At 36.1% G+C, this 19067-nt stretch overlaps 3 protein-coding genes across 4 annotated transcripts in view; 2 read left to right on the top strand and 1 right to left on the bottom strand.

Annotated features, from left to right (window-relative positions):
* Positions 1-19067, top strand: part of LOC111516700 (cytochrome P450 302a1, mitochondrial) — a 187519-nt gene that overhangs the window by 137141 nt on the left and 31311 nt on the right. The window lies entirely within an intron of this gene.
* On the bottom strand, positions 1730-6568 carry LOC141487595 (uncharacterized). Its single transcript, XM_074186747.1, has 2 exons — positions 6098-6568; positions 1730-2707 (listed from the first exon to the last, which is right to left on the bottom strand). The coding sequence occupies exons 1-2, from the start codon at positions 6502-6504 to the stop codon at positions 1984-1986; spliced, it is 1131 nt and encodes a 376-aa protein (XP_074042848.1). The 5' UTR covers positions 6505-6568; the 3' UTR covers positions 1730-1983.
* On the top strand, positions 14514-18546 carry LOC141487527 (zinc finger MYM-type protein 1-like). Its single transcript, XM_074186605.1, has 2 exons — positions 14514-15024; positions 15441-18546. Exon 2 carries the CDS (start codon positions 15454-15456, stop codon positions 18376-18378), a length of 2925 nt encoding a protein of 974 aa, XP_074042706.1. The 5' UTR covers positions 14514-15024; positions 15441-15453; the 3' UTR covers positions 18379-18546.

Below are 19067 nucleotides of genomic sequence, written 5' to 3'. Positions count from 1 at the left end.
GCATGGATCGTTCAGAATTTTTTTTCATATGAGATTTTGTATGTATGTGACATCATGACGTAATTACATTTGGTTGATTGTATGTGTGTGTGAGAATGCACGATACAGGGTTTCATCATGTGCTTGTCTATGTACAAACATACGTCTGCATACTTCAAAGATCCTCCAAGTAATGAATGTTCCATCGGTGTGAGCCCACCAAGTTAGTAGTGGTGTGACGTCACAGCAGCAACCGTTCAACGGTAAGAGAGGGAGATGTTCACTCCACGGCGTGTGGCTGAGTATTGCGTATTCATCGGTGTGCCCTCATGTCTCTCGATGCGGTGAAGGCTGCGACGTAACGCATCGCTCTAGCCTACAGAATCGTACATCCGTAGAGAAAAGGTTTCAAATGGTCATAATGTTCTAAACATTCCGCAGCATTCGAGTATGTTCTACAGTCAGACACAATGACCTGAGATGTTTCGGAATATTTTCAAATTTTCAGGATAATCCAATAATAATTCTTCTTATTCTTATTACATATATTATTTGAATTCTTCACTGTCATAAACTACTAAGATGAATGAATAAATTGTTGAGTTTTTCTCCTATATCATTAAAATGATTAATAAACTATAACACGATGATTTTCACTTCCACTAGATGTGTTGTTTATGCCGATTACACATCTATTGCCTGTTCAGACAAAAATTGCAAAAATTTATTGAACTTAATATGATTCAAGATGATTCTTGAAATAATTTAAATAAATAATGTTAATGCTTCGACTTGGATTCTACATAAGCAGAAATTATTGAAACTCAATACGATCGGATATATCTGATCTTCTTCATAAAAAATAAAAAAATTGATGTTGTATAATCATTTGTTCACGGAATATCAATTCACCTCATTAAAAAGAAGAACATAATAAATATGTTGATAATATTTATCATACTAGGTATAAAAACAAAATATGTTTGAAGTATTTAATTTTTATTAAACAATGTGGATGAAGGACCCGCCGATGTTCACTTTTTTCAATCACATTTCTATCTTAAATCTCATTCTGCTAGAAGTAGAAATCAATTTCTCCAGTTGAAGGTCATTCAATTAAAGTTATGAAAACTCAATTTTTTTTGGTTCAGTGTGAAGATGAAATTGAAAGGTGTAGTTCATGAAATTACTATGAAGCTTCATTAAGTAACAACTGAATCAATAAGAAAAAAATATCTATTTCCATTTTTCTGACGAAATCTGCATATGGATGACAATTTATGTGAAGTTTTTCAAAAATAAAAATCTTACGCCACTTTCTTACTCTTTACTGGATCCAAAGATATTGGAGAATATTTCAAGAAAAGCCGAAATCACATAGTAATTTGAAATGTTTAAATGAAAATATAACTTTTATAGCGTTATTTCTTGATCTAAACTGTTTAATGGAAGCTTTATAAACTTATATACTGATTTGTTTCAGTTTTTTCCCTCTCCTTTTACCTCAGGTGCGTTTGGGCAGTTTGTGTGAAAAATCAATATTTTTTAAAATTATTTCTATCATTGAAACTCGCCTATGAAAACAATATTTTATTTAACAATTGAGACATATTATATACAAAAAAACAATATATTCTCAGTAGATTACAGTATCAAAACTGAATACTTTTAATAAATTAAGTGGGATATTGAAACAAATAGAAACAAAAGAATAAATAAACAAATGCGAAAGTCAAGTATGAATGGGGTTACAATTTGAAGATAATATTTTTTAATATTTACTACATAATTTGCTATTATAATATAGATTATGGCAAAATGGCCAAGGTCTGGTGGCAATATGATCTTGACTTATCTTTCACTACAAGCTACATTTAAAGGTACATTCTAAAATATGTGATAATATTGCCACGTATATAGAGGAAAGGAGCAAATACATTAGCTACGAAGTTTACATTTACGGTGAGAGTTGAAAAAACTTTCCTGCTCAGCAGGTTCCAAACCTCACTCAGATCTCTGCAGATACCTCATCAACAAATCGATAATATCCTTCGAGACCTCCTTTCTATGCTTTAGGTCGCATAACTCCTGAAACATTTCCAATTTCTCATTGTCATCGGCCCCGACAGTCAGGGCGAATCTGACGGCATTTACCCTAAGCTGCTGTAGTCCTGTATGTAGTGACCACTGATAGAGGTCGGTTACGTTGTGTGGCTTCATCACATAACAACTGATCCACCCACAGAGGCAACTGTACAGGTCCGTCAACAGAAATCTATCTGACAGTTGGAGAACGTCCAATAGATCCTGGATTCCGTACTCGTCGAATTTTGGGCGCTCAAGCAAGTTCAGGACCCGTTTAAATGTTTCAGGATCAACATCGGGAAGTTTTACTTCATCCTTGACGCTTTCCTTGAAGCGTCCACTGAACAGGGCGAGAAAAAATTCTGATTTTTTTATTAAGAGGTCATGACTGGCTTGAATCAATGAGCCGTCGTCCAGCCTGAAGGTGGCCACTCCCGGTTCTTTGGTCTCTTGTGTGGTTGCTGACAACTGGTCAGTCAGCATGTCCACCTTCTGTACCTCGAGTTTTGGAACACGAATTCTCTCCCTGGCTAGGAAGCAAATGGATGAAACAGCTGCCTCCCTATATTCGTCATCTTGCTCTATAAGTTCCTGAATGATGAGTCCTCCACATGTGACCATCAAATGAAGAAGGTCTTCCTCTCTGGAAAATTAAAGTACGAGTTAATTTGTTTGGTTTGCTCGCAGAAAAAAGTTCTGTCAGTATAGAGATCAAGTTGCCCAACAATTTGTGTTGATATTGGGATATACGCAAAAATACATAAAATACTAATATTGAAGTGAATGTGAAAATTAGAGAAAAATTAATCTTTTTGGTATTAATGGCATATAACATTGAGTTTTTCTTTTGGATTTTTTAAATTCCTAAATAACACAAATCTGCAGTCATATACCTGATACTTTATTTTATATAGTTTTTTTTTCGTGGGTTGGGCTACCTATCGGGCGCGTCTCCAGATGGCGGATAAGGAAACGGCCAGGGGACTGGAGGCCCTGTCCGGGAAGCCAATGTGAAAAAACAGCCAACAGAAAAATTCAAAGAACGGGGAAAACTATTATTAGGATAAACTATATTCATAGAAGTAGGTCACAGTGAAAATTATTTCTTTAAAGGAAGATCATAGGTTGCTTTGAAATTTTCATCTATATTGGAAAAACTATTATGTCATGCCAACATCACCATGTTCCACCAGAAAATCACACTTTTTTCAACAAAGAAATCAAATTTCTTGGCCTTTCAACGACATCATTCGTTTGGTTATATCATTGCGAAGATGAACTATTTTGAATCAAGAAAATATAATATCATCTCAAAATCCACCACCTATTTGAAGGGAAAAATAAACTGTTTCAAATGAAGACCAATATCAACTTGGTCTGAACACATAGTGTTTGTTTAAATTCAATACTATATTCCTTCATATAACTCAATTCTTTTATAACAAGAGTTTTGTGAATCTACATACAAAACTATATTATGATCGACTGAAAATAACAGGAATTTTGTATAGAATGAACAGGGTTTCTTAAGTGAGAGGGGAGTGGGGAATTCCGTTGTAAGCATCGCGTACGCGCCAGTATGTGTTGGAAAGTGATGTTGGTGTGTTGCGTTTTTGAGGAGGAAGTGTTTTATGTGTCTGTAGGCAGTGCAATTTCTTTCCGATTATTTTGTATCTACCACAATGGAATAGATTTTACAAGACTGGGGTCTTGCACAGTTGAAAGACATTTTCTTGGGTAAGTATTATAATTGGATAAAACTCTGCTATATCAGTAAGTACCGCGTTGTATACGTAGTACCGAAGAGAAAGTGGTAAACTTTGACGACAACTCTTAATTTTGCCTTCATTTTGCGAAAATTATAACAATGCTCCGTAATTTTTAATTTAATAATTTAAATATTAATTTAAACTGAAAAATCCTCCACGTTGATTCAAATTTGCCAATCTCTTGTTTTGAATATACATTTTATCTTATTTCAAATGAGAGCATTTTCTCTAAATAAAATTTGATTTTCTCTTAGACCAAATTCATTCTTTATTGGAAGATAGAGGTACTTATAGTTTCGACAATAAATTATGATACAAAAAATACCAAAATAGGCACCAGTAGGTATAAAAAGCTTCTATATGTGACAACTACTTTCTGATTTCCACATGTAAATATTTGTTGAATTCCGAAACGTCTTTGCTTTCTGTAATCACTTCAGAAATGTTTTTATGTTATTCATTTGGAACAAATTTAATACATCCTACTCATCTTGAAATTATTTGATAGATTTCCTTTAGGAATGTAAGAAATAGGTAGAAATATTACCAAACTCACTAAAGATGAAATATGAATTTCCGAAAAGAACGTGAATGCTGTTATTTAAATAGCGAATCATATTCCTTCAAGTATGTCTGTATGATCATGAGTTACATTTTTTTAACGAAACATTTTATATTTTTCATTGATCCTTTAATAATACTCACACGACACTTTGAATTCCTATAACGGTTCCAAAATTATTGTTTTGAAAGGCAATTTTTCTGTATAGACTTTTGCCTGTTGCACACATTGCGTGATGGACCCTCTTACTCTGGGAACTTAGAGGGTGGTAGATAATAATATTTTTTCACAATACAAATAAATATGGGTTCTCCCAACCAACTACACCATTTATAGTCTTCTGTTTAGAGTCGGGAAGTAGATATTTAAAAGTAAAAGCTTGATTTATTTTTTTTTTCTAGAAATATATTTTTTTATTGAAGCCAACCCTGGATGTGGCATCTATTTCATGGTGGGCCTACCAACTGCCTATCGTAAACGGATGCGTATACAAAATTTCGTGTCCCTGCTATTTACTGCTGAGGAGATCTCTCGTACGGAGCCGATCCTGGCAGTAGCATCGGTCACGTTTATGATCAACTTGCATTGTCATCGGTTCTGGACCAGCATGCAAAATTTCAGGTCAATCGGATACCGGAAAGTGGGTCAAATTAAACTTGCAACATACATGTCAAGTTAAATAAAAGCTTTTAAAAAACATCTAGGCGTATTTGAACGTTCAAAATCAAGTAATTGATTGTTACGACACGTTTTTTTGGAAGCTCGTGTTTTTTGACATTTCAACAAAATTTTCCAGTTCCTTGGTAAATAACAATTTTTCCAGATTACGACAACCCTAACTCGATGGATAAAACCAGTTGATGTCAAAGTGGTAGAACTAGACCAATTATGGTAACGGCCAATCTCAATCAAGTTTTGTCTATTCGATCCACCTAGGACATGTATACACACGGGGTGAAATTGAATGGCCTGTCCGTCTTACCGATTCGAATCCGCAAAACCAGGGGGTTAATTGAAATATGAAGTTACTACAACAGAGCAATCAATATCAACGGTTTGAAAGATAGAAAAAGGCCAAAAATCAATGAAACGATCTTGGAAACGATACAAAATCTTTGAAAGGTTTCCATTAACGCCTTTTCACTATTGTCAAGAAGCAACGAGCGCCCAGTTTGAAAATTTGATTCGAAATATTCCATGTTCTAAGAAAATATGATTCGAGCATAATTTCCATAGTTACTCTGAAATATTCCATCGAAATTTTCAATATTTCATTTAGGCTTATGTACGAAATATTCATAGTTTGATCTCCGCCAAGATATTCTCTAAATAAAGGCTCCATCTGCTCCAAGATTGTGATGTTGTAGCTGTTAAGACCAACAGTTATAGACTATCTTTAGTAGATTTCATTCACATTTGTTATTTACGAATCTAGGAAACGAAGATTTTTGTATTCGAAAACTTTTCACAAATTCACAAAACATCATCACACCGTTGCAACAAAAACAAATCCCTCTTGTCTTTTATGTCCAAAAAGTAATGGGAATATTCATATTATTGATGTTTCTCATCTGAAGTGAAAAACAAACAATGCACCGCAATATGATTGTGGTGCACAAACGCTTTTTGAATCTTATATTTTCGAAAAGTTCAGGACATAAAACACTTATTTTTCTTCGGAATAGATGGCAAAAATACTTACTTCGCTATATACGGCATGACCAAAGCCGCCTGGGTTCTCATACTTTTGTCCCCCTTCGTCAAAGCGTGTTCGAAACTTCCATGGGCTGGCTCTGAATTTATCAAGTGAAAGAAACACTCTAGCAGACTTTCAGCCCAATTTTCATGAAAGTAGAACCGCGAATCGTTCATTTTTATTGATCCATATATCGATAGTTCATAAATTTGACCAATGACATTGGCTTGGATCAAAGTGGCAAGGTGGGCAGGACATTTGAGAATTTCGTCCAAAAGATCGACGATTTTCATCTGGTGGCAATTCCCGTATGGAAAATACAGGATACTCTGCATTATAAGAAGCACCAATTCTTTTGAGCCGAGCTGAGGATTCCCGGGATTGATTTTGCAGTGGGACGAAATCAGGTACATTGTAGCCGTGATTAGACTTTCCCTCAGTCTTGCTATCTCACCATCATAATAAATGGGGGTCTTGTCATCTAAAAAGGTAAATAATATTTTATTGACCCATTAGAAGGAGTCTAAAAAAAAGCAATTGGACAAGTCAGTACATATGAGATACATATATAAAATACAACTATAGAACAAACACATCCATATAACAAGAGTTATTGAAACAAGTGAACAAAGCAGCAAAGATGAAACATAATACAAAACAGGGCTAATTTCAAAAAGTAGTTGTTTTATTTTATGTTTGAATACTTGTTCCTTGGTTATAATTTTGAAAAACTCCGGAAGTGCATTATATAATCTCAGCCGCAAATTTCCAGAATGTAGAGAGCAGGTAGAGGTGAAATTTTCAATTTTTTAAATAATGTTCTAAACCAGGGGTCTCCAAACTTTGAAGCCTTCGGGCCATAATGATTTTTTCAGTTTGTTCCAAGGGCCAATTTCTGCCCTTAACTATATTTCTAGACTAGGATAGTCGCAAAGTGCGTGACCTAAGCAAACTTACGCTTTTTTGCATTTCAATTATTATTGTGTATTGTGACACTTAACGACATCTAGTGGCGAGTAGTGATACTATGTACTATCTTTTTCAGCTACCCGCTAGGTGACATTTGGCGTAATTAAATATTTGGAATTACCGCGTTGGTTCGAGAAAGTTCTGGTTCCAGCTAGTGTATTTCGATCACCTCGAGATGGCAGTAATAATTGCATATAAAAAGGTTAGCGGCGCAACTGCGAGTTAGTCTGCGTAGAAAAGGCGAAGAAAGCGAAACTGTCTCTTGTGAAATAAAGTAACACCCGTCAATAAAATCATTTTGATTTGACTTACTGTTTCTATGTGTGATTTGTTAGTATGAAAAAGAAGCGAGAAATCGACAGTTAATGCAGGACGTTCCAAAAAAACTGGAACTTTCAGTATTTTGTGATTGAGTCCAGTAATGAGGCGCTATGTTTAATTTGTAATGAAACCATAGCTGTTCTCAAAGACTATAACATTAAACGACACTATGAATCGAAACATCTTCAAAGTTACTCCAAGTATACAGGAAGTTTGCGGAAGGAAAAATTTGAAGCTTTGAAACGCGGACTCAAATCGCAGCAATCTTTGTTCGCCAAAACGAATACTGAACAAGAGTCTGCAACTCGCGCCAGCTTGAAATCGGAAAACGTGGCAAACCATTCACCGATGGAGAAATGATAAAAGAATGCTTGATTGCAGAACTGTCTGACAAAAATGGACATCATGAGTGATTTTCTCTAGCATTGGATGCGTGAACGGATGTGTCAGATACTGCTCAGGTGTTGATTTTTATTCGCGGAGTAGATAAAAGCTATGAAGTGTATGAAGAACTTCTTGATATTGATAGTATTCACGGCACGACAACTGGGGCAGATATTTTTAAGAGAGTTGAAAATGCCATTAATAAAAAGAACCTTCGATGGAGAAATTTGAAATCTATAACAACTGATGGAGGCAAAAATATGTATGGTAAAAATAAAGGAGTGGTTGCACTTGTGTAAGAGGCTGTAGAAAATGATGGTGGTTCAAAACCATTAGTCTTACATCGTATCATTCATCAACAGTCCTTGTGCGGAAAATGTTTGGATATGTCTGAAGTTCTAAAATCAGTCATATCAGTTGTTAACTTCATCAGATTCACTGGGCTGAATCACCAACAATTCCTCGAGTTTATTCAACAGATTGGAGAAAATGATTTACCATACCACACTGCCGTACGCTGACTTAGTTGCGGAAAAGTCCTTGAGCGCTTTTTTGAACTTCGAGCAGAGATCGAAATTTTTTTAAATGAGAAGCAGCGCCCTTTTGCCGATTTAGAAAATAGTGAATGGATGTGGAAGTTAGCCTTCTATGTCGTTTTGACAAATCATATGAACGAACTGAATTTGAGATTGCAAGAAGAAAATCAGCTTCTCCCTGATTTATACACCAATATCAAATCCTTCAGGCAGAAAATAATACTATTTCAATTGCAATTACGTAAAAAATGTTTCACACATTTTGAAACATGTGAAATATTCAGCCACACTACAGAGACTGAATTTCCCGTCAATTTTGCAATCGAAACTTTGAGTGCTTTGAAGATAAGTTTTGATACTCGTTTTTCAGATTTTGATGTCATTGCGAATGAAATTAAGCTTTTTCGAAATCCTTTTGATTCTGACATTGAAACCCTGGCTCCAGAAGTCTAAATAGAAATTATTGATTTACGGTGCAGTGATATGCTTAAGAACAAATATCAAAATTCATCTTTGTTGGAATTTTATAAGAATCTTCCACTGGAACAATTTGATAATTTGCATAAATTTGCTCGTGGGTTGTTTTCTGTTTTTGGTACTACTTATTTGTGTGAGAAAACGTTTTCCAAGATGAAGTACACAAAGAATTTTTACAGTTCTCAATTAACCGATGAGCATCTTAAATCTCTTTTGATAATTGGTACAAGTAAAATTGATCCATAACTACAAAGTATAGTCGGTGGAAAATCACAATTACATAAATCTCATTAGTGTTTTTGTTTTACTGTGATTCATTTCAATTATTTGTTAGTTATTAATATGCTTAAACTTGGATACTCAAGTTAAGTTTTCTTTGTCATCATTTCTGTCGTTAAGTTTTACTTTGCAAGTAAATAAAACCGAGTAATTATCATTCTATGTTTTTTTCTTCAACTTATCACAGCAATAGTAACAACAATTAGGTAATCATTGGCTGTCGCGGGCCAGATTGATGACAGTAAATCGTTGGCTGTTGCGGGCCGGATTGATGACACTGGCGGGCCGGATTTGGCCCGCAGGCCGTAGTTTGGAGACCCCTGTTCTAAACGATGATGTTCGTGATGCGTTCGCAATGGTTCTAATAATTCTCTTTTGCGTTACAAAAACATTGTGTGCAGGTGGAGAATTTCCCCAAACAATAACCCCATAGTTAATTCTTGATTGTATCCGTCCGTGGTAATATAAAAGTAGACCAGAGTAGAATTCTTTTCAGGTTTCTTACCGCATAACACTAATTATTGAGTATTTTAGTGGGATTATCGCAGTGCTGACGGAAATTTAGATTGCTGTCTAGAAAAGGCCCTAAAAATTTTATACTGTCAACTCTTTCTATTTCCACACCGGATATTCCAATATTAATGTCTACCATTTTAATATTTTGGGCAGTATGAAAAGCTACTGCTTTCGTTTTACAGACATTCAAAAATAATGAATTTTCACTAAACCAATTTTGCAAGTTATCAAGATCAGAATTTATATTTTGTTGTGATTCTTTTGATTTTAATAGGAGGGAAGAATCATCAGCATACAAACAAGTGAGTGACTTCTGCAAAACAGATGGCAACTCATTGATATAGAGAATTAAAAGGATTGGCCTCAAAATTGATCCTTGGGGAACACCAACGTCATTATTCAACTGTTCAGAAAAGAAAGTTTCGTTTCAATTCTCATTTGGATTTTGTATTTCGTTGCCGTTGTAGTGGAACGATTCGATCGAAATCCACGTTGGTTCGGAGTTAGAATATTATTTAAATTCAGAAAGTTATGTAGAAATTCCAACATTATGTATTCGAATACTTTTGAGAGTGCTCAGGGAACAGCAATAGGGCGATAATTTTCCAAATTATGAGTTTCCTTTTTTCAGAATTGGAGAAACTAAAGAATGTTTCAGTCGCAAAGGAAACTGTCCTTGCTGAAGGGATATATTTATAATGTAAGTTAGGTCGTTATGATGTAGGGTGCAATCCTTGTAATCACATGCCTAGAGATGTCATCTGGTCCACACGAATGTTTGTTGGGGTAGTTGGAGAAGGATTCACGGACCTCCGAAAGTTCAGAAAACGTAGAACATATGCTTATTTGGGCCTTTAAGTTGGATCCATTGCAACATCAAAATGGGATTCATAAATTGAGACTTTGAAAGAAGCGTAGATATCTGGATGTTTGGAAGTTAGAGTCTCAATTTTAACTTCAGAGAAATGAGGAGTTAGAGACTGCTTTAGCTCCTCCGCAGTCATCGAGGGATCAACCCGGTATACATGTAGACAGTCTATTTTTGAAATGCCCTTCAGTTCTTTACCATTGACTTTGATGGAACTGTTATCTCCAACAAACAGTTTTCTTTTTCGGTTTGCTCTTGACCGCGATATTCTGCTCGAAGATCGGGTTCACCGCATCCTCAGGGAGGATGACGATGATGTCATTCGTCCGGCTTCTGTGGAAGAATTAAAGGGCTACATCAAGGCTGCAAAAGCCAAGAAAGCCTAGGGGGTTGACTCAATAACTAACAAGTTATTGAAGAAGCTCCCGGAAAACTGCGTCGAGAGCCTTTTGAGCATCATCAACAGCTCTCTGGCTCTAAGATACTTCCCCAGAAGGTGGAAACATGCGATCGTCGTCATGCTCCCAAAACAGGGGCAGAACCGGCTTTTCCCGCAGAATTATCGCCCGATTAGTCTGCTCTCGTCGGCGGCTAAGCTGGCTGAAAGAGTCGAACTTCAAAGGCTCAACGAAGAAGTTGAGGACCGGAATGTTCTGCCTGATGAGCAATTCGGCTTCAGGAGAGAACATTCCACTGAGTTGCAGGCTCTGAGACTGGTCGAAAACACCATCGCGGAGTTAAATAAAAATAAAAAAGTCTATCTAGTCCTACTAGACATTTCGAAGGCCTTCGACCGCGTTTGGCATGAAGGCCTTCTTCACAAATTAATCGCGTTCGACCTGCCTCGGGGCCTGATCCGGTGGATTGGGTCTTTCCTGAAAGACAGAACATTTCAGGTTAGAGTAGAGGGCTCTCTGTCTGACAACAGAGAGATCCTCGCTGGAGTGCCACAGGGGGCCGTGCTCTCTCCCACGCTCTACTCCCTTTACACCAGCGACCTTCCGAGGTCCGAGCATGTGAAGGTATCTCTCTACGCCGATGACACGGCTCACCTCTCATCTTCCATGGGTCGGGAGCTCGGGATCGTCTATATGCAACGTGCATTGGGCGACCTCGAGCGCTGGTACCTCGAGTGGAAGATCCGAGTGAATCCGGAAAAAACTCAGGCAATAACCATGGGAAGAACGATAGCTTCTCCGGCCATGAAAGTGAGAATCTCTGGAAGGGAGATTGATTGGCAAGCGCGGGTCAAGTACCTAGGTCTTATTATAGACCGTAGGCTCACCTGGAACCCGCACCTGTTAAGCGTGAAGGCAAAGATCCAGGGTCGGGTGGTAAGCCTGTACCCTTTGATCAATAGAAAATCTAAGCTGAGCCTAAAGAACAAAATCACGATCTATAACATGATGTTCAAGTCTGTCATCATGTATGCTTCAGGCGTTTGGGCACAAGCGGTTCCGACTAACATCTCCATCTTGGAGACTTTACAAAATAAAATTCTACGGATGATTGTGAATGCCCCGTGGTTCATGCGGAATGAAGCCATCCGCAGAGATTTGAAGCTGCCTTCCATTCAGCAGTCCATTCAGTCGAGGAATCGGTGAGTTTTAGATTATGCTGAAACTCACGAAAATCCTTTAGTCAGGGAAGCTATAGATTACGCTGTAGACGACCCCTCCCGATATAGAAGGCCCCGACACTCTGTCGAATGAGGCCCCTATGTCCTCCATTAACAGATGAATAATATCTTCATCTATCTCACCCCAGCCAGGTAGGGGTATAACGCGAAGGGCGGTATGGATGTCTAAGGACTTTCATGCCACCATCAAACATCAGTCATGACCCGTTTGTCTTTCTGACAAACTTCAGCTAAAAGGGGAAGGGAGCCAGGCTTCAACCTGAATAAAATCAAGATGGTTAACGTCGGTTTGCTCTTTTGACTAGTTTCCAGTCACTGCTATTGGCCTCTATGTTAAGGTGCGTATTCATCAAAAAAAGCGAGCACGGGGTTTAGTGTGAACGGGAATCCCGTTCACACTAAATGACCGCGAACAAGTATTTTCTTTGATGTACCGCCTTCTTCTCGATCTTTGATCGGATATTTTTCTAAATCCTTTGGATATTTCATTATTTTTTTTGGTAGATTGAAGATGAGTCGGCTGAACCTTACACATCACCTCTCACTACTCACTACTTTTTTGAAATAGTCAAATGATTATTATGAATATGTCACGTGAATTCACTTACCTTCGATCCATAAAGGTTCGACTTCTTCCTCAGGAAAGTTGGTAGCCTGGTCATTTTGAATTGGCGCAGATTCATCGAACTAGAAAAATAATAAATGATTTTACGTTGTAAAAATAAGTAATACAATAGAATTAAAGAACGATATATGGTATATGGACGAAAGTAAATAAGTAACTTTATTTCCTTTATGAAAAAATAATTTTTATAGGCCTAGTTAGTGTCCTAAAAGTAAATTTGAGTCCACAACATTCATATGACGAAAGAGGAACATACATATATCTTGTGGTGCACTGTTTGGAACCTTTGGTGTAGTAATGAATGTTACTGGGGTTTTAATACCAACACCAAACCGAAAAATACATGTATTATTGTGAAAAAAGCGTGGGCGCTAGATATACAAAAAATACGGCACAATTCGTCGTTATTATTTTAAGCTTATTTGAAAGAAAAGTTATTTTCAACTTTTCAGTTCGATGTTCTTTGAAAGCGTGTTTTTCAGTTTTTTTAAACTATATTTATTTTTACTTTTCAGTTCGATGTTCTTTAAAAGCGTATTTTTTAGTTTTTTTTTAAACTATATTTATTTCAACTTTTGAGTTCAAAGTTCTTTAAAATCGTGTTTTTTAGTTTTTTTAAACTATATTTATTATGAAGATAATTTCTATGCTATACCTACATTCAATAATAATAATAAATTTTTATTTCCAAAGTCACATTTACATTTATCTGCTATTTACAATAGTTTGAAACAGAAATAAAGAAAGAAAGAAAGAAAAGCCCTACTGAAATAATAATAATAATAATAATCGTCTTTATTTATCGACATAATATAAAAAATTAAATACAAAAATTTAGAACAATAATTAAGGGTCAATGAAAAGGTGAGGTATCATATAGGTGAATCATAGAAGACTATAAAAATATAACTGAATCATAGAAAAATAATAAAGTAAAATTTGAGTATTAGCGTATATAAAATCAAAAATACTTATTTCTAGAACAATTTATACTCGTGTGAGTATAAAATATAAAAGTATAAATCAAATTAAAATTAAATTTTTAAATAATAATTTAAATATAAAAAAAGTAATAATTCAATTCTAAATATAAATATGTGCCTGAATTCTTGTAAAATATTTTCAACTTAGTAAACACTAATTAACATTCATTTATAACCCTAGCGTAAACAATAATCATATACAGGTCCATCTTAAAAGCAACTCTATAGTGACTGAAGTGAGATTTTCAATTTCTTCTTGAAATTGTATACAGAGAAGTTCCAAAACTCCTTGGGAAGAGTGTCATCATCATCATGAATCATTCTCAGATTCGTGCGTAGGGATTTTACATTTCTCTACTAAATTTAATTTATGGTAACCGAGGTATTTTAAATGAAAAATGGATAATATTTATTAGCGGAATGGATAAAATTTGTTGTTGTCTGTTGGAAGAAAGTGAAGTGTAGAATTATAATAGAACAGTATCAAACTAAAAAACAAAAACATTATCAAGGAACAATTGGTAAGTAACGCTATAATTATTAATTTATTTTATTACTTTTGTTTTATAAACACATATGCACACATACACGTATACAAATATAAATATGAACTTTTATTTTTGGAGACTATAAATTTATCGTTTAACTTGTGATTAACTTGTGTTGTGTCTAATAATGAATTAATGATACTTTCACTATTTTGCGGATTTCTGAGCCAGGATTTAATTTGTTTCTTGAATAGATGAATGTTATGACTCATTTTTATATTTGTAGGTAGACAACAGTATGAGTGTGACCTTTGTCCCAATCTTTTCTGTGCTCCAGGCCCGTGCTGGGCCGCCGGGACACCGGAACGTGTCCCGGTGCGCCCTTTGGCCGGATGCGCCCTTTGGCCGGACCTTTCTGGCACCCTCCGGCCCCGAACCTTACAAATTTTACATTTAGAATGCCAACATTAAATGTTTAACAGCATAATTAACACCGTTTAAGTAAACAGAAAATTTAAATAATAAATATAATTAAATTTGGATCATTATAAGACGAAGCTTATCGTCGATATTGCCGAGCGGCCGGGTTGAGTGTTGCGGCTGTAGGCTACACAGAATGAACTACGACAGCGCCCTCAGGAAGTGTGGGGAGTGGGGGCGGTACGAGAGTCCCAATTTCGTCTACCTGTTCATGCTTGTATGTTACATGTTACTCACTAGTCAGTAAACTCATGCAGTCGGCCTGATTGTAACTTGTACTTGTGTAGTATTGTATTAGTGTTTTATTTCAAGTTATTCGGTGCTGTTACTGTTCTTCCCGTGCAAGTTTCAAACCCTTAATGTTAAAGGTAAGTGTTGTTATTATTCTTATTAGTGAGTTGAGGTTTGAGGTGGAAAAAGCACATAGATATAGATAACCTAAAGCAAAATACTAGGCATAGACCTAAGCCTTTTCTGCATAGCATAGACCTAAGCCTTTTCTCACAACAGTGGAACAGTGGCTGGTAAATTTGAGAAAAAAACAGAGTATATATAAGGGGCGTCTAAGTTGGCCAAAGCATTTACTTTTACTAATCATCTCATCAAAATATTTTATACAGATCACATTAAAATTATTATTGGTAACATACTATGTTTGTTTATCTTTTACTCGAACTGTCAAATAGCCACATGTTGTCAAAGTATGCTCTTTTAATCTTGCATTTATTTAAAACTAAATCTTGTTTTTTTAAATACATAAAGTGATCAGTTAAATTTTTTTTAGCGGGTTACAAATCATGGACAAGAAAAATAAAAGGAAAAAAAGTGGACATGAATTTCGTCAAGAAAAGAAAAACAAACTTCTACTCGAGTCTGCAATATCATGTTCAAAAATAACAGCTTTGTTTAAAAAACCAGACGGCCCATCTGAAGATGAAAATCTTGAATCACATGCACAAAACAAAACGTTTGAGGAAGCAGAATTTGTTAGCTTCAACTTGTCTTCACCATCAAGCTCATCAAATCTTGATTGTTCCAAAATGATTTATGATAATCAGTTTTCCGATCTCAGTTCTGATAGATTTCAGGGGTTCAAATTAGTTGAAAATTTACAAACTGAAGAGCAAGACCCGAATTATCTTAGTCCTCGTAAACTGGAAGCACCTTCACTTGACACAGGAAATTCGGCTCGAAGATGTTATTCTTCAGTAGAAGAATCTCAAGTACATATAATCAATTACTTCGAAAAACCAAGCGAAAGACATTTATCGGCATATCTTGATTATCATCCAATACAACCTGATGAAAGAGAGTTGCCTTTTAATGACAAAAAACCCTTATACACTGTAAAACGAAACGATGGAGAAACCTTTCAGAGACATTGGATTTCATATGACGAAAATTCAAAGAAACTGTTCTGTTTTATTTGCATCGTTTACAGCAGCAACTCCAATTCAACCTTTTGTACAGGGTTTGAAGACTGGAAACATGTCCACCAAAGAGTTAATGAACATGAAATGTCCAAAGCTCATTTTCAATCCGTCGAGGCTTTTATGGTAGCCAAACGTAAGAAAAGTACTCGTGACCTTCTTTTTTGTGATCAACTAGATAAGAGGAAACAAGAAGTCTTAGAAAGGAGACATGTGGTGAAAATTGTAATAGATGTCTTGAAGCTTATAGGAAAGCAAGGATTGGCTTTTCGTGCATCAAAGGAAGCTGCTTACTCTCTTAAAGATGACACAATCAACCATGGCAACTTCTTAGAAATTATTATGTTAATGTCCAAGTATGATCCACAGTTAGAGAAACACTTGAAAAAGGCTATTGAAGAAAGTGATACGCGCATGTCTAAGAGGTCAACAAAAAAAACAGACGTGGAACACGAAAAAAAAGGCAAAAACAAAAGGGTGGGCAGAGGAAGTGCCGTGACATTTCTAAGTAACAACACGGTAGCAAAAATAATGATCTGTATGACAAAAGAAATCAAATCTGTCGTGGCAAATGAAATCAAATCGGCCGGCAAATACTCAGTTTTGATGGACACGACGATAGACATAAGTAGCAATGATCAATGTGCAATAGTTGCCAGGTATGTTAAAGGTCATGAAGTGTGCGAGAGACTACTGGCATTAAAAAGTGTGGTTTCTACTACAGGAGAGGCATTATTTGACACTCTCTCTGGTGTATTGACAGAACTTGAAATACCTTTGAGTGATTGCGTCGCAAATGCGTTTGATGGTGCGTCTAACATGAGCGGTCAGTATAATGGTTTGACTGCACAAATGGCCAGCAAAATCCCAAATCACATTCACACGTGGTGCTACGCGCACGTTTTGAATCTCGTAATATCTGATACAGCTCAATGCCTCACTGTAACAATCTCATTTTTCAGCATAATGCAAGAGACCCAGGTTTTTTTGAAGGATTCAATTAAAAGACTGGATATGTTTAGGAAGCAAAATCCTGAGTACAAGTTGGAAGCCATTGGGGCTACCAGATGGCGAAGCCGCAGCAATGCAGCAACGAAAATATTCGGCAGAATAGACATGTGGACCTCTTCTGAAGAACAGTCTTCAAACACAGCTAAACCTAACAAACACATTTATCTGGAGTTGGTATTGGCTCTGTTCAAAATTTCACATTCAGCTGATTTCAACGCCAAAGTGAGACATGAAGCAACTGCTTTACTTAAGAAGTATCTGGATTTTGAAACAGTACTTGTTGGCATGATATTCTTGCAATTGTTCAAAATCACTACGCCACTATCGGATTACCTCCAAACAAAGAATCTGGACTACGCCCAAGCGTGGAGGAATATTGAGTCTTCTCTTAGTAGGCTAAAACACCTAAGGGAGAAGTTTGATGAGACTTTGAATGCAGCACAACGCTTTGTTTTGAAAATGACGCAGAAACTCGAAGAAAGAGCAAAGGCCGATGAAACTCTTAATGAGATTGTTATTGGCAAAGCAATAACTGAGAAAAGAAAGAAGAAAGTAAAGAAAATGGCAGGAGAACTTGCTGAAGACGACAGTGTTGGAACTTCTCCGGAAGAAGAATTCAAAATAAAGATCTTCTTCGTAATTGTAGAGAGAGCTGTCCAAACTATGGAAAGCCGTTTTGTGCAGCACAAATCGCTATACTTGGATCTGGCATGTTTTGACCCAAAAACATTCAAATCCCAAGAATCTCTTCCACCTAAAGCATTGAAGAAAATAGGAGAATTAGTTTTGAACGTTGATGAAGAAAAGCTGAAAGAAGAACTTATCTCATTCGTAAATGTATGGCCCCAGATTTCAAATGCAAGTTTGAACGCCGACTATGAGAATGAAGATGTCTCAGACGAGAAAATCGATGCGCAAGAAGAAGAAGATGATGAAGACCACGAGGTCCAGTGCAAAGAGTCGGCATCATGCAATAGCTGTATCAAGTGTGCATATAAAGTTATATTAGAATATAACATGTACTGTTTACAATACCCAGAACTTTCAAAAGTGTATAAGTTTCTTCTAACTATCCCATTGACTCAAGTCTCTTGCGAACGAGCATTTTCAAAGTTGAAACTTATCAAAACCAGATTAAGATCGTCTTTGACAAATGACAATTTAGAATCATTACTGTTGATGCAATCAGAAGCTGATATTTTGAACTCCATAGATCCAGACAGCGTTATTGACTATCTTTGCAACTCCAGCTCCGAACTTAAAAGACTTCTTCAGGTTTAGATTCAGTTTGCAAATTGACTCAAAGAAGACCTACATTTGTGAATTATATATATTTTTTTATTTCCTTAAAAATTATGTAATAAGTGGTAACTTTTTTTTAAATGTATATATTGCATGTTATATGTGAAATGTTTACCGAAAATTACACTTATTACGTTTCAACTCCTACTTTCTCTTTTAATTATTTTATTTTAGCTTAAAAGCTTAAGCTTAAACATTTCTTCAAACGATATAAGTACGACAGTTATTTTCCCATTCCGCATTGCAAATATTTAAAATTACCGTTATTCTTGAGCAAACAATAAATGGCCATTTTGTTTGACAAATACTGGTACGATTGTGTAAGTGTGATCGTTCGCTCGTACGGTGACCAGATGCCAGAATAGCAAATTGAACCCAGCGTCATGAGCGATCAACACGCTAAAAAAACAGAGGTTAGGAATGGTGGAGGGGGGGGGGTGTTGGCGCCCTTTGGCTATGGCCGTCCACCGCCCTAAGAAAGGGTCCAGCACGGGCCTGCTGTGCTCGATGTGTTTTGGTGATGTGTTCTTTCTTGTATCGTGTCTCATATATATGGGAAATATTTTCTAAATTACTTTTCAGTTTATGCTGGAGAATTAGTACCTTATATATATAAAGCTTTCTCACGGAAAAAATTCCAGATTCTTCGTACAGTAAATGACTTGGGT

Source organism: Leptinotarsa decemlineata, unplaced genomic scaffold (genome assembly GCF_025532065.1).
Source record: "Leptinotarsa decemlineata unplaced genomic scaffold, Ldec_3_MD MMD2_P_RNA_scaffold_4, whole genome shotgun sequence".
Taxonomy (NCBI): domain Eukaryota; kingdom Metazoa; phylum Arthropoda; class Insecta; order Coleoptera; family Chrysomelidae; genus Leptinotarsa; species Leptinotarsa decemlineata.
This window is presented reverse-complemented; position numbering and strand designations above follow the sequence as displayed.

What these genes read in the sequence shown, in the direction of transcription:
- LOC141487527 (XM_074186605.1), top strand. Translation starts at nt 15,454, where the DNA reads ATGGACAAGAAAAATAAAAGGAAAAAAAGTGGACATGAATTTCGTCAA.
- LOC141487595 (XM_074186747.1), bottom strand. Translation starts at nt 6,504, where the DNA reads ATGTACCTGATTTCGTCCCACTGCAAAATCAATCCCGGGAATCCTCAG. An exon ending in GTCATGCCGTATATAGCGAA is followed by an intron (nt 2,708 to 6,097) that starts GTAAGTATTTTT and finishes TTAATTTTCCAG; the next exon opens with AGAGGAAGACCTTCTTCATT.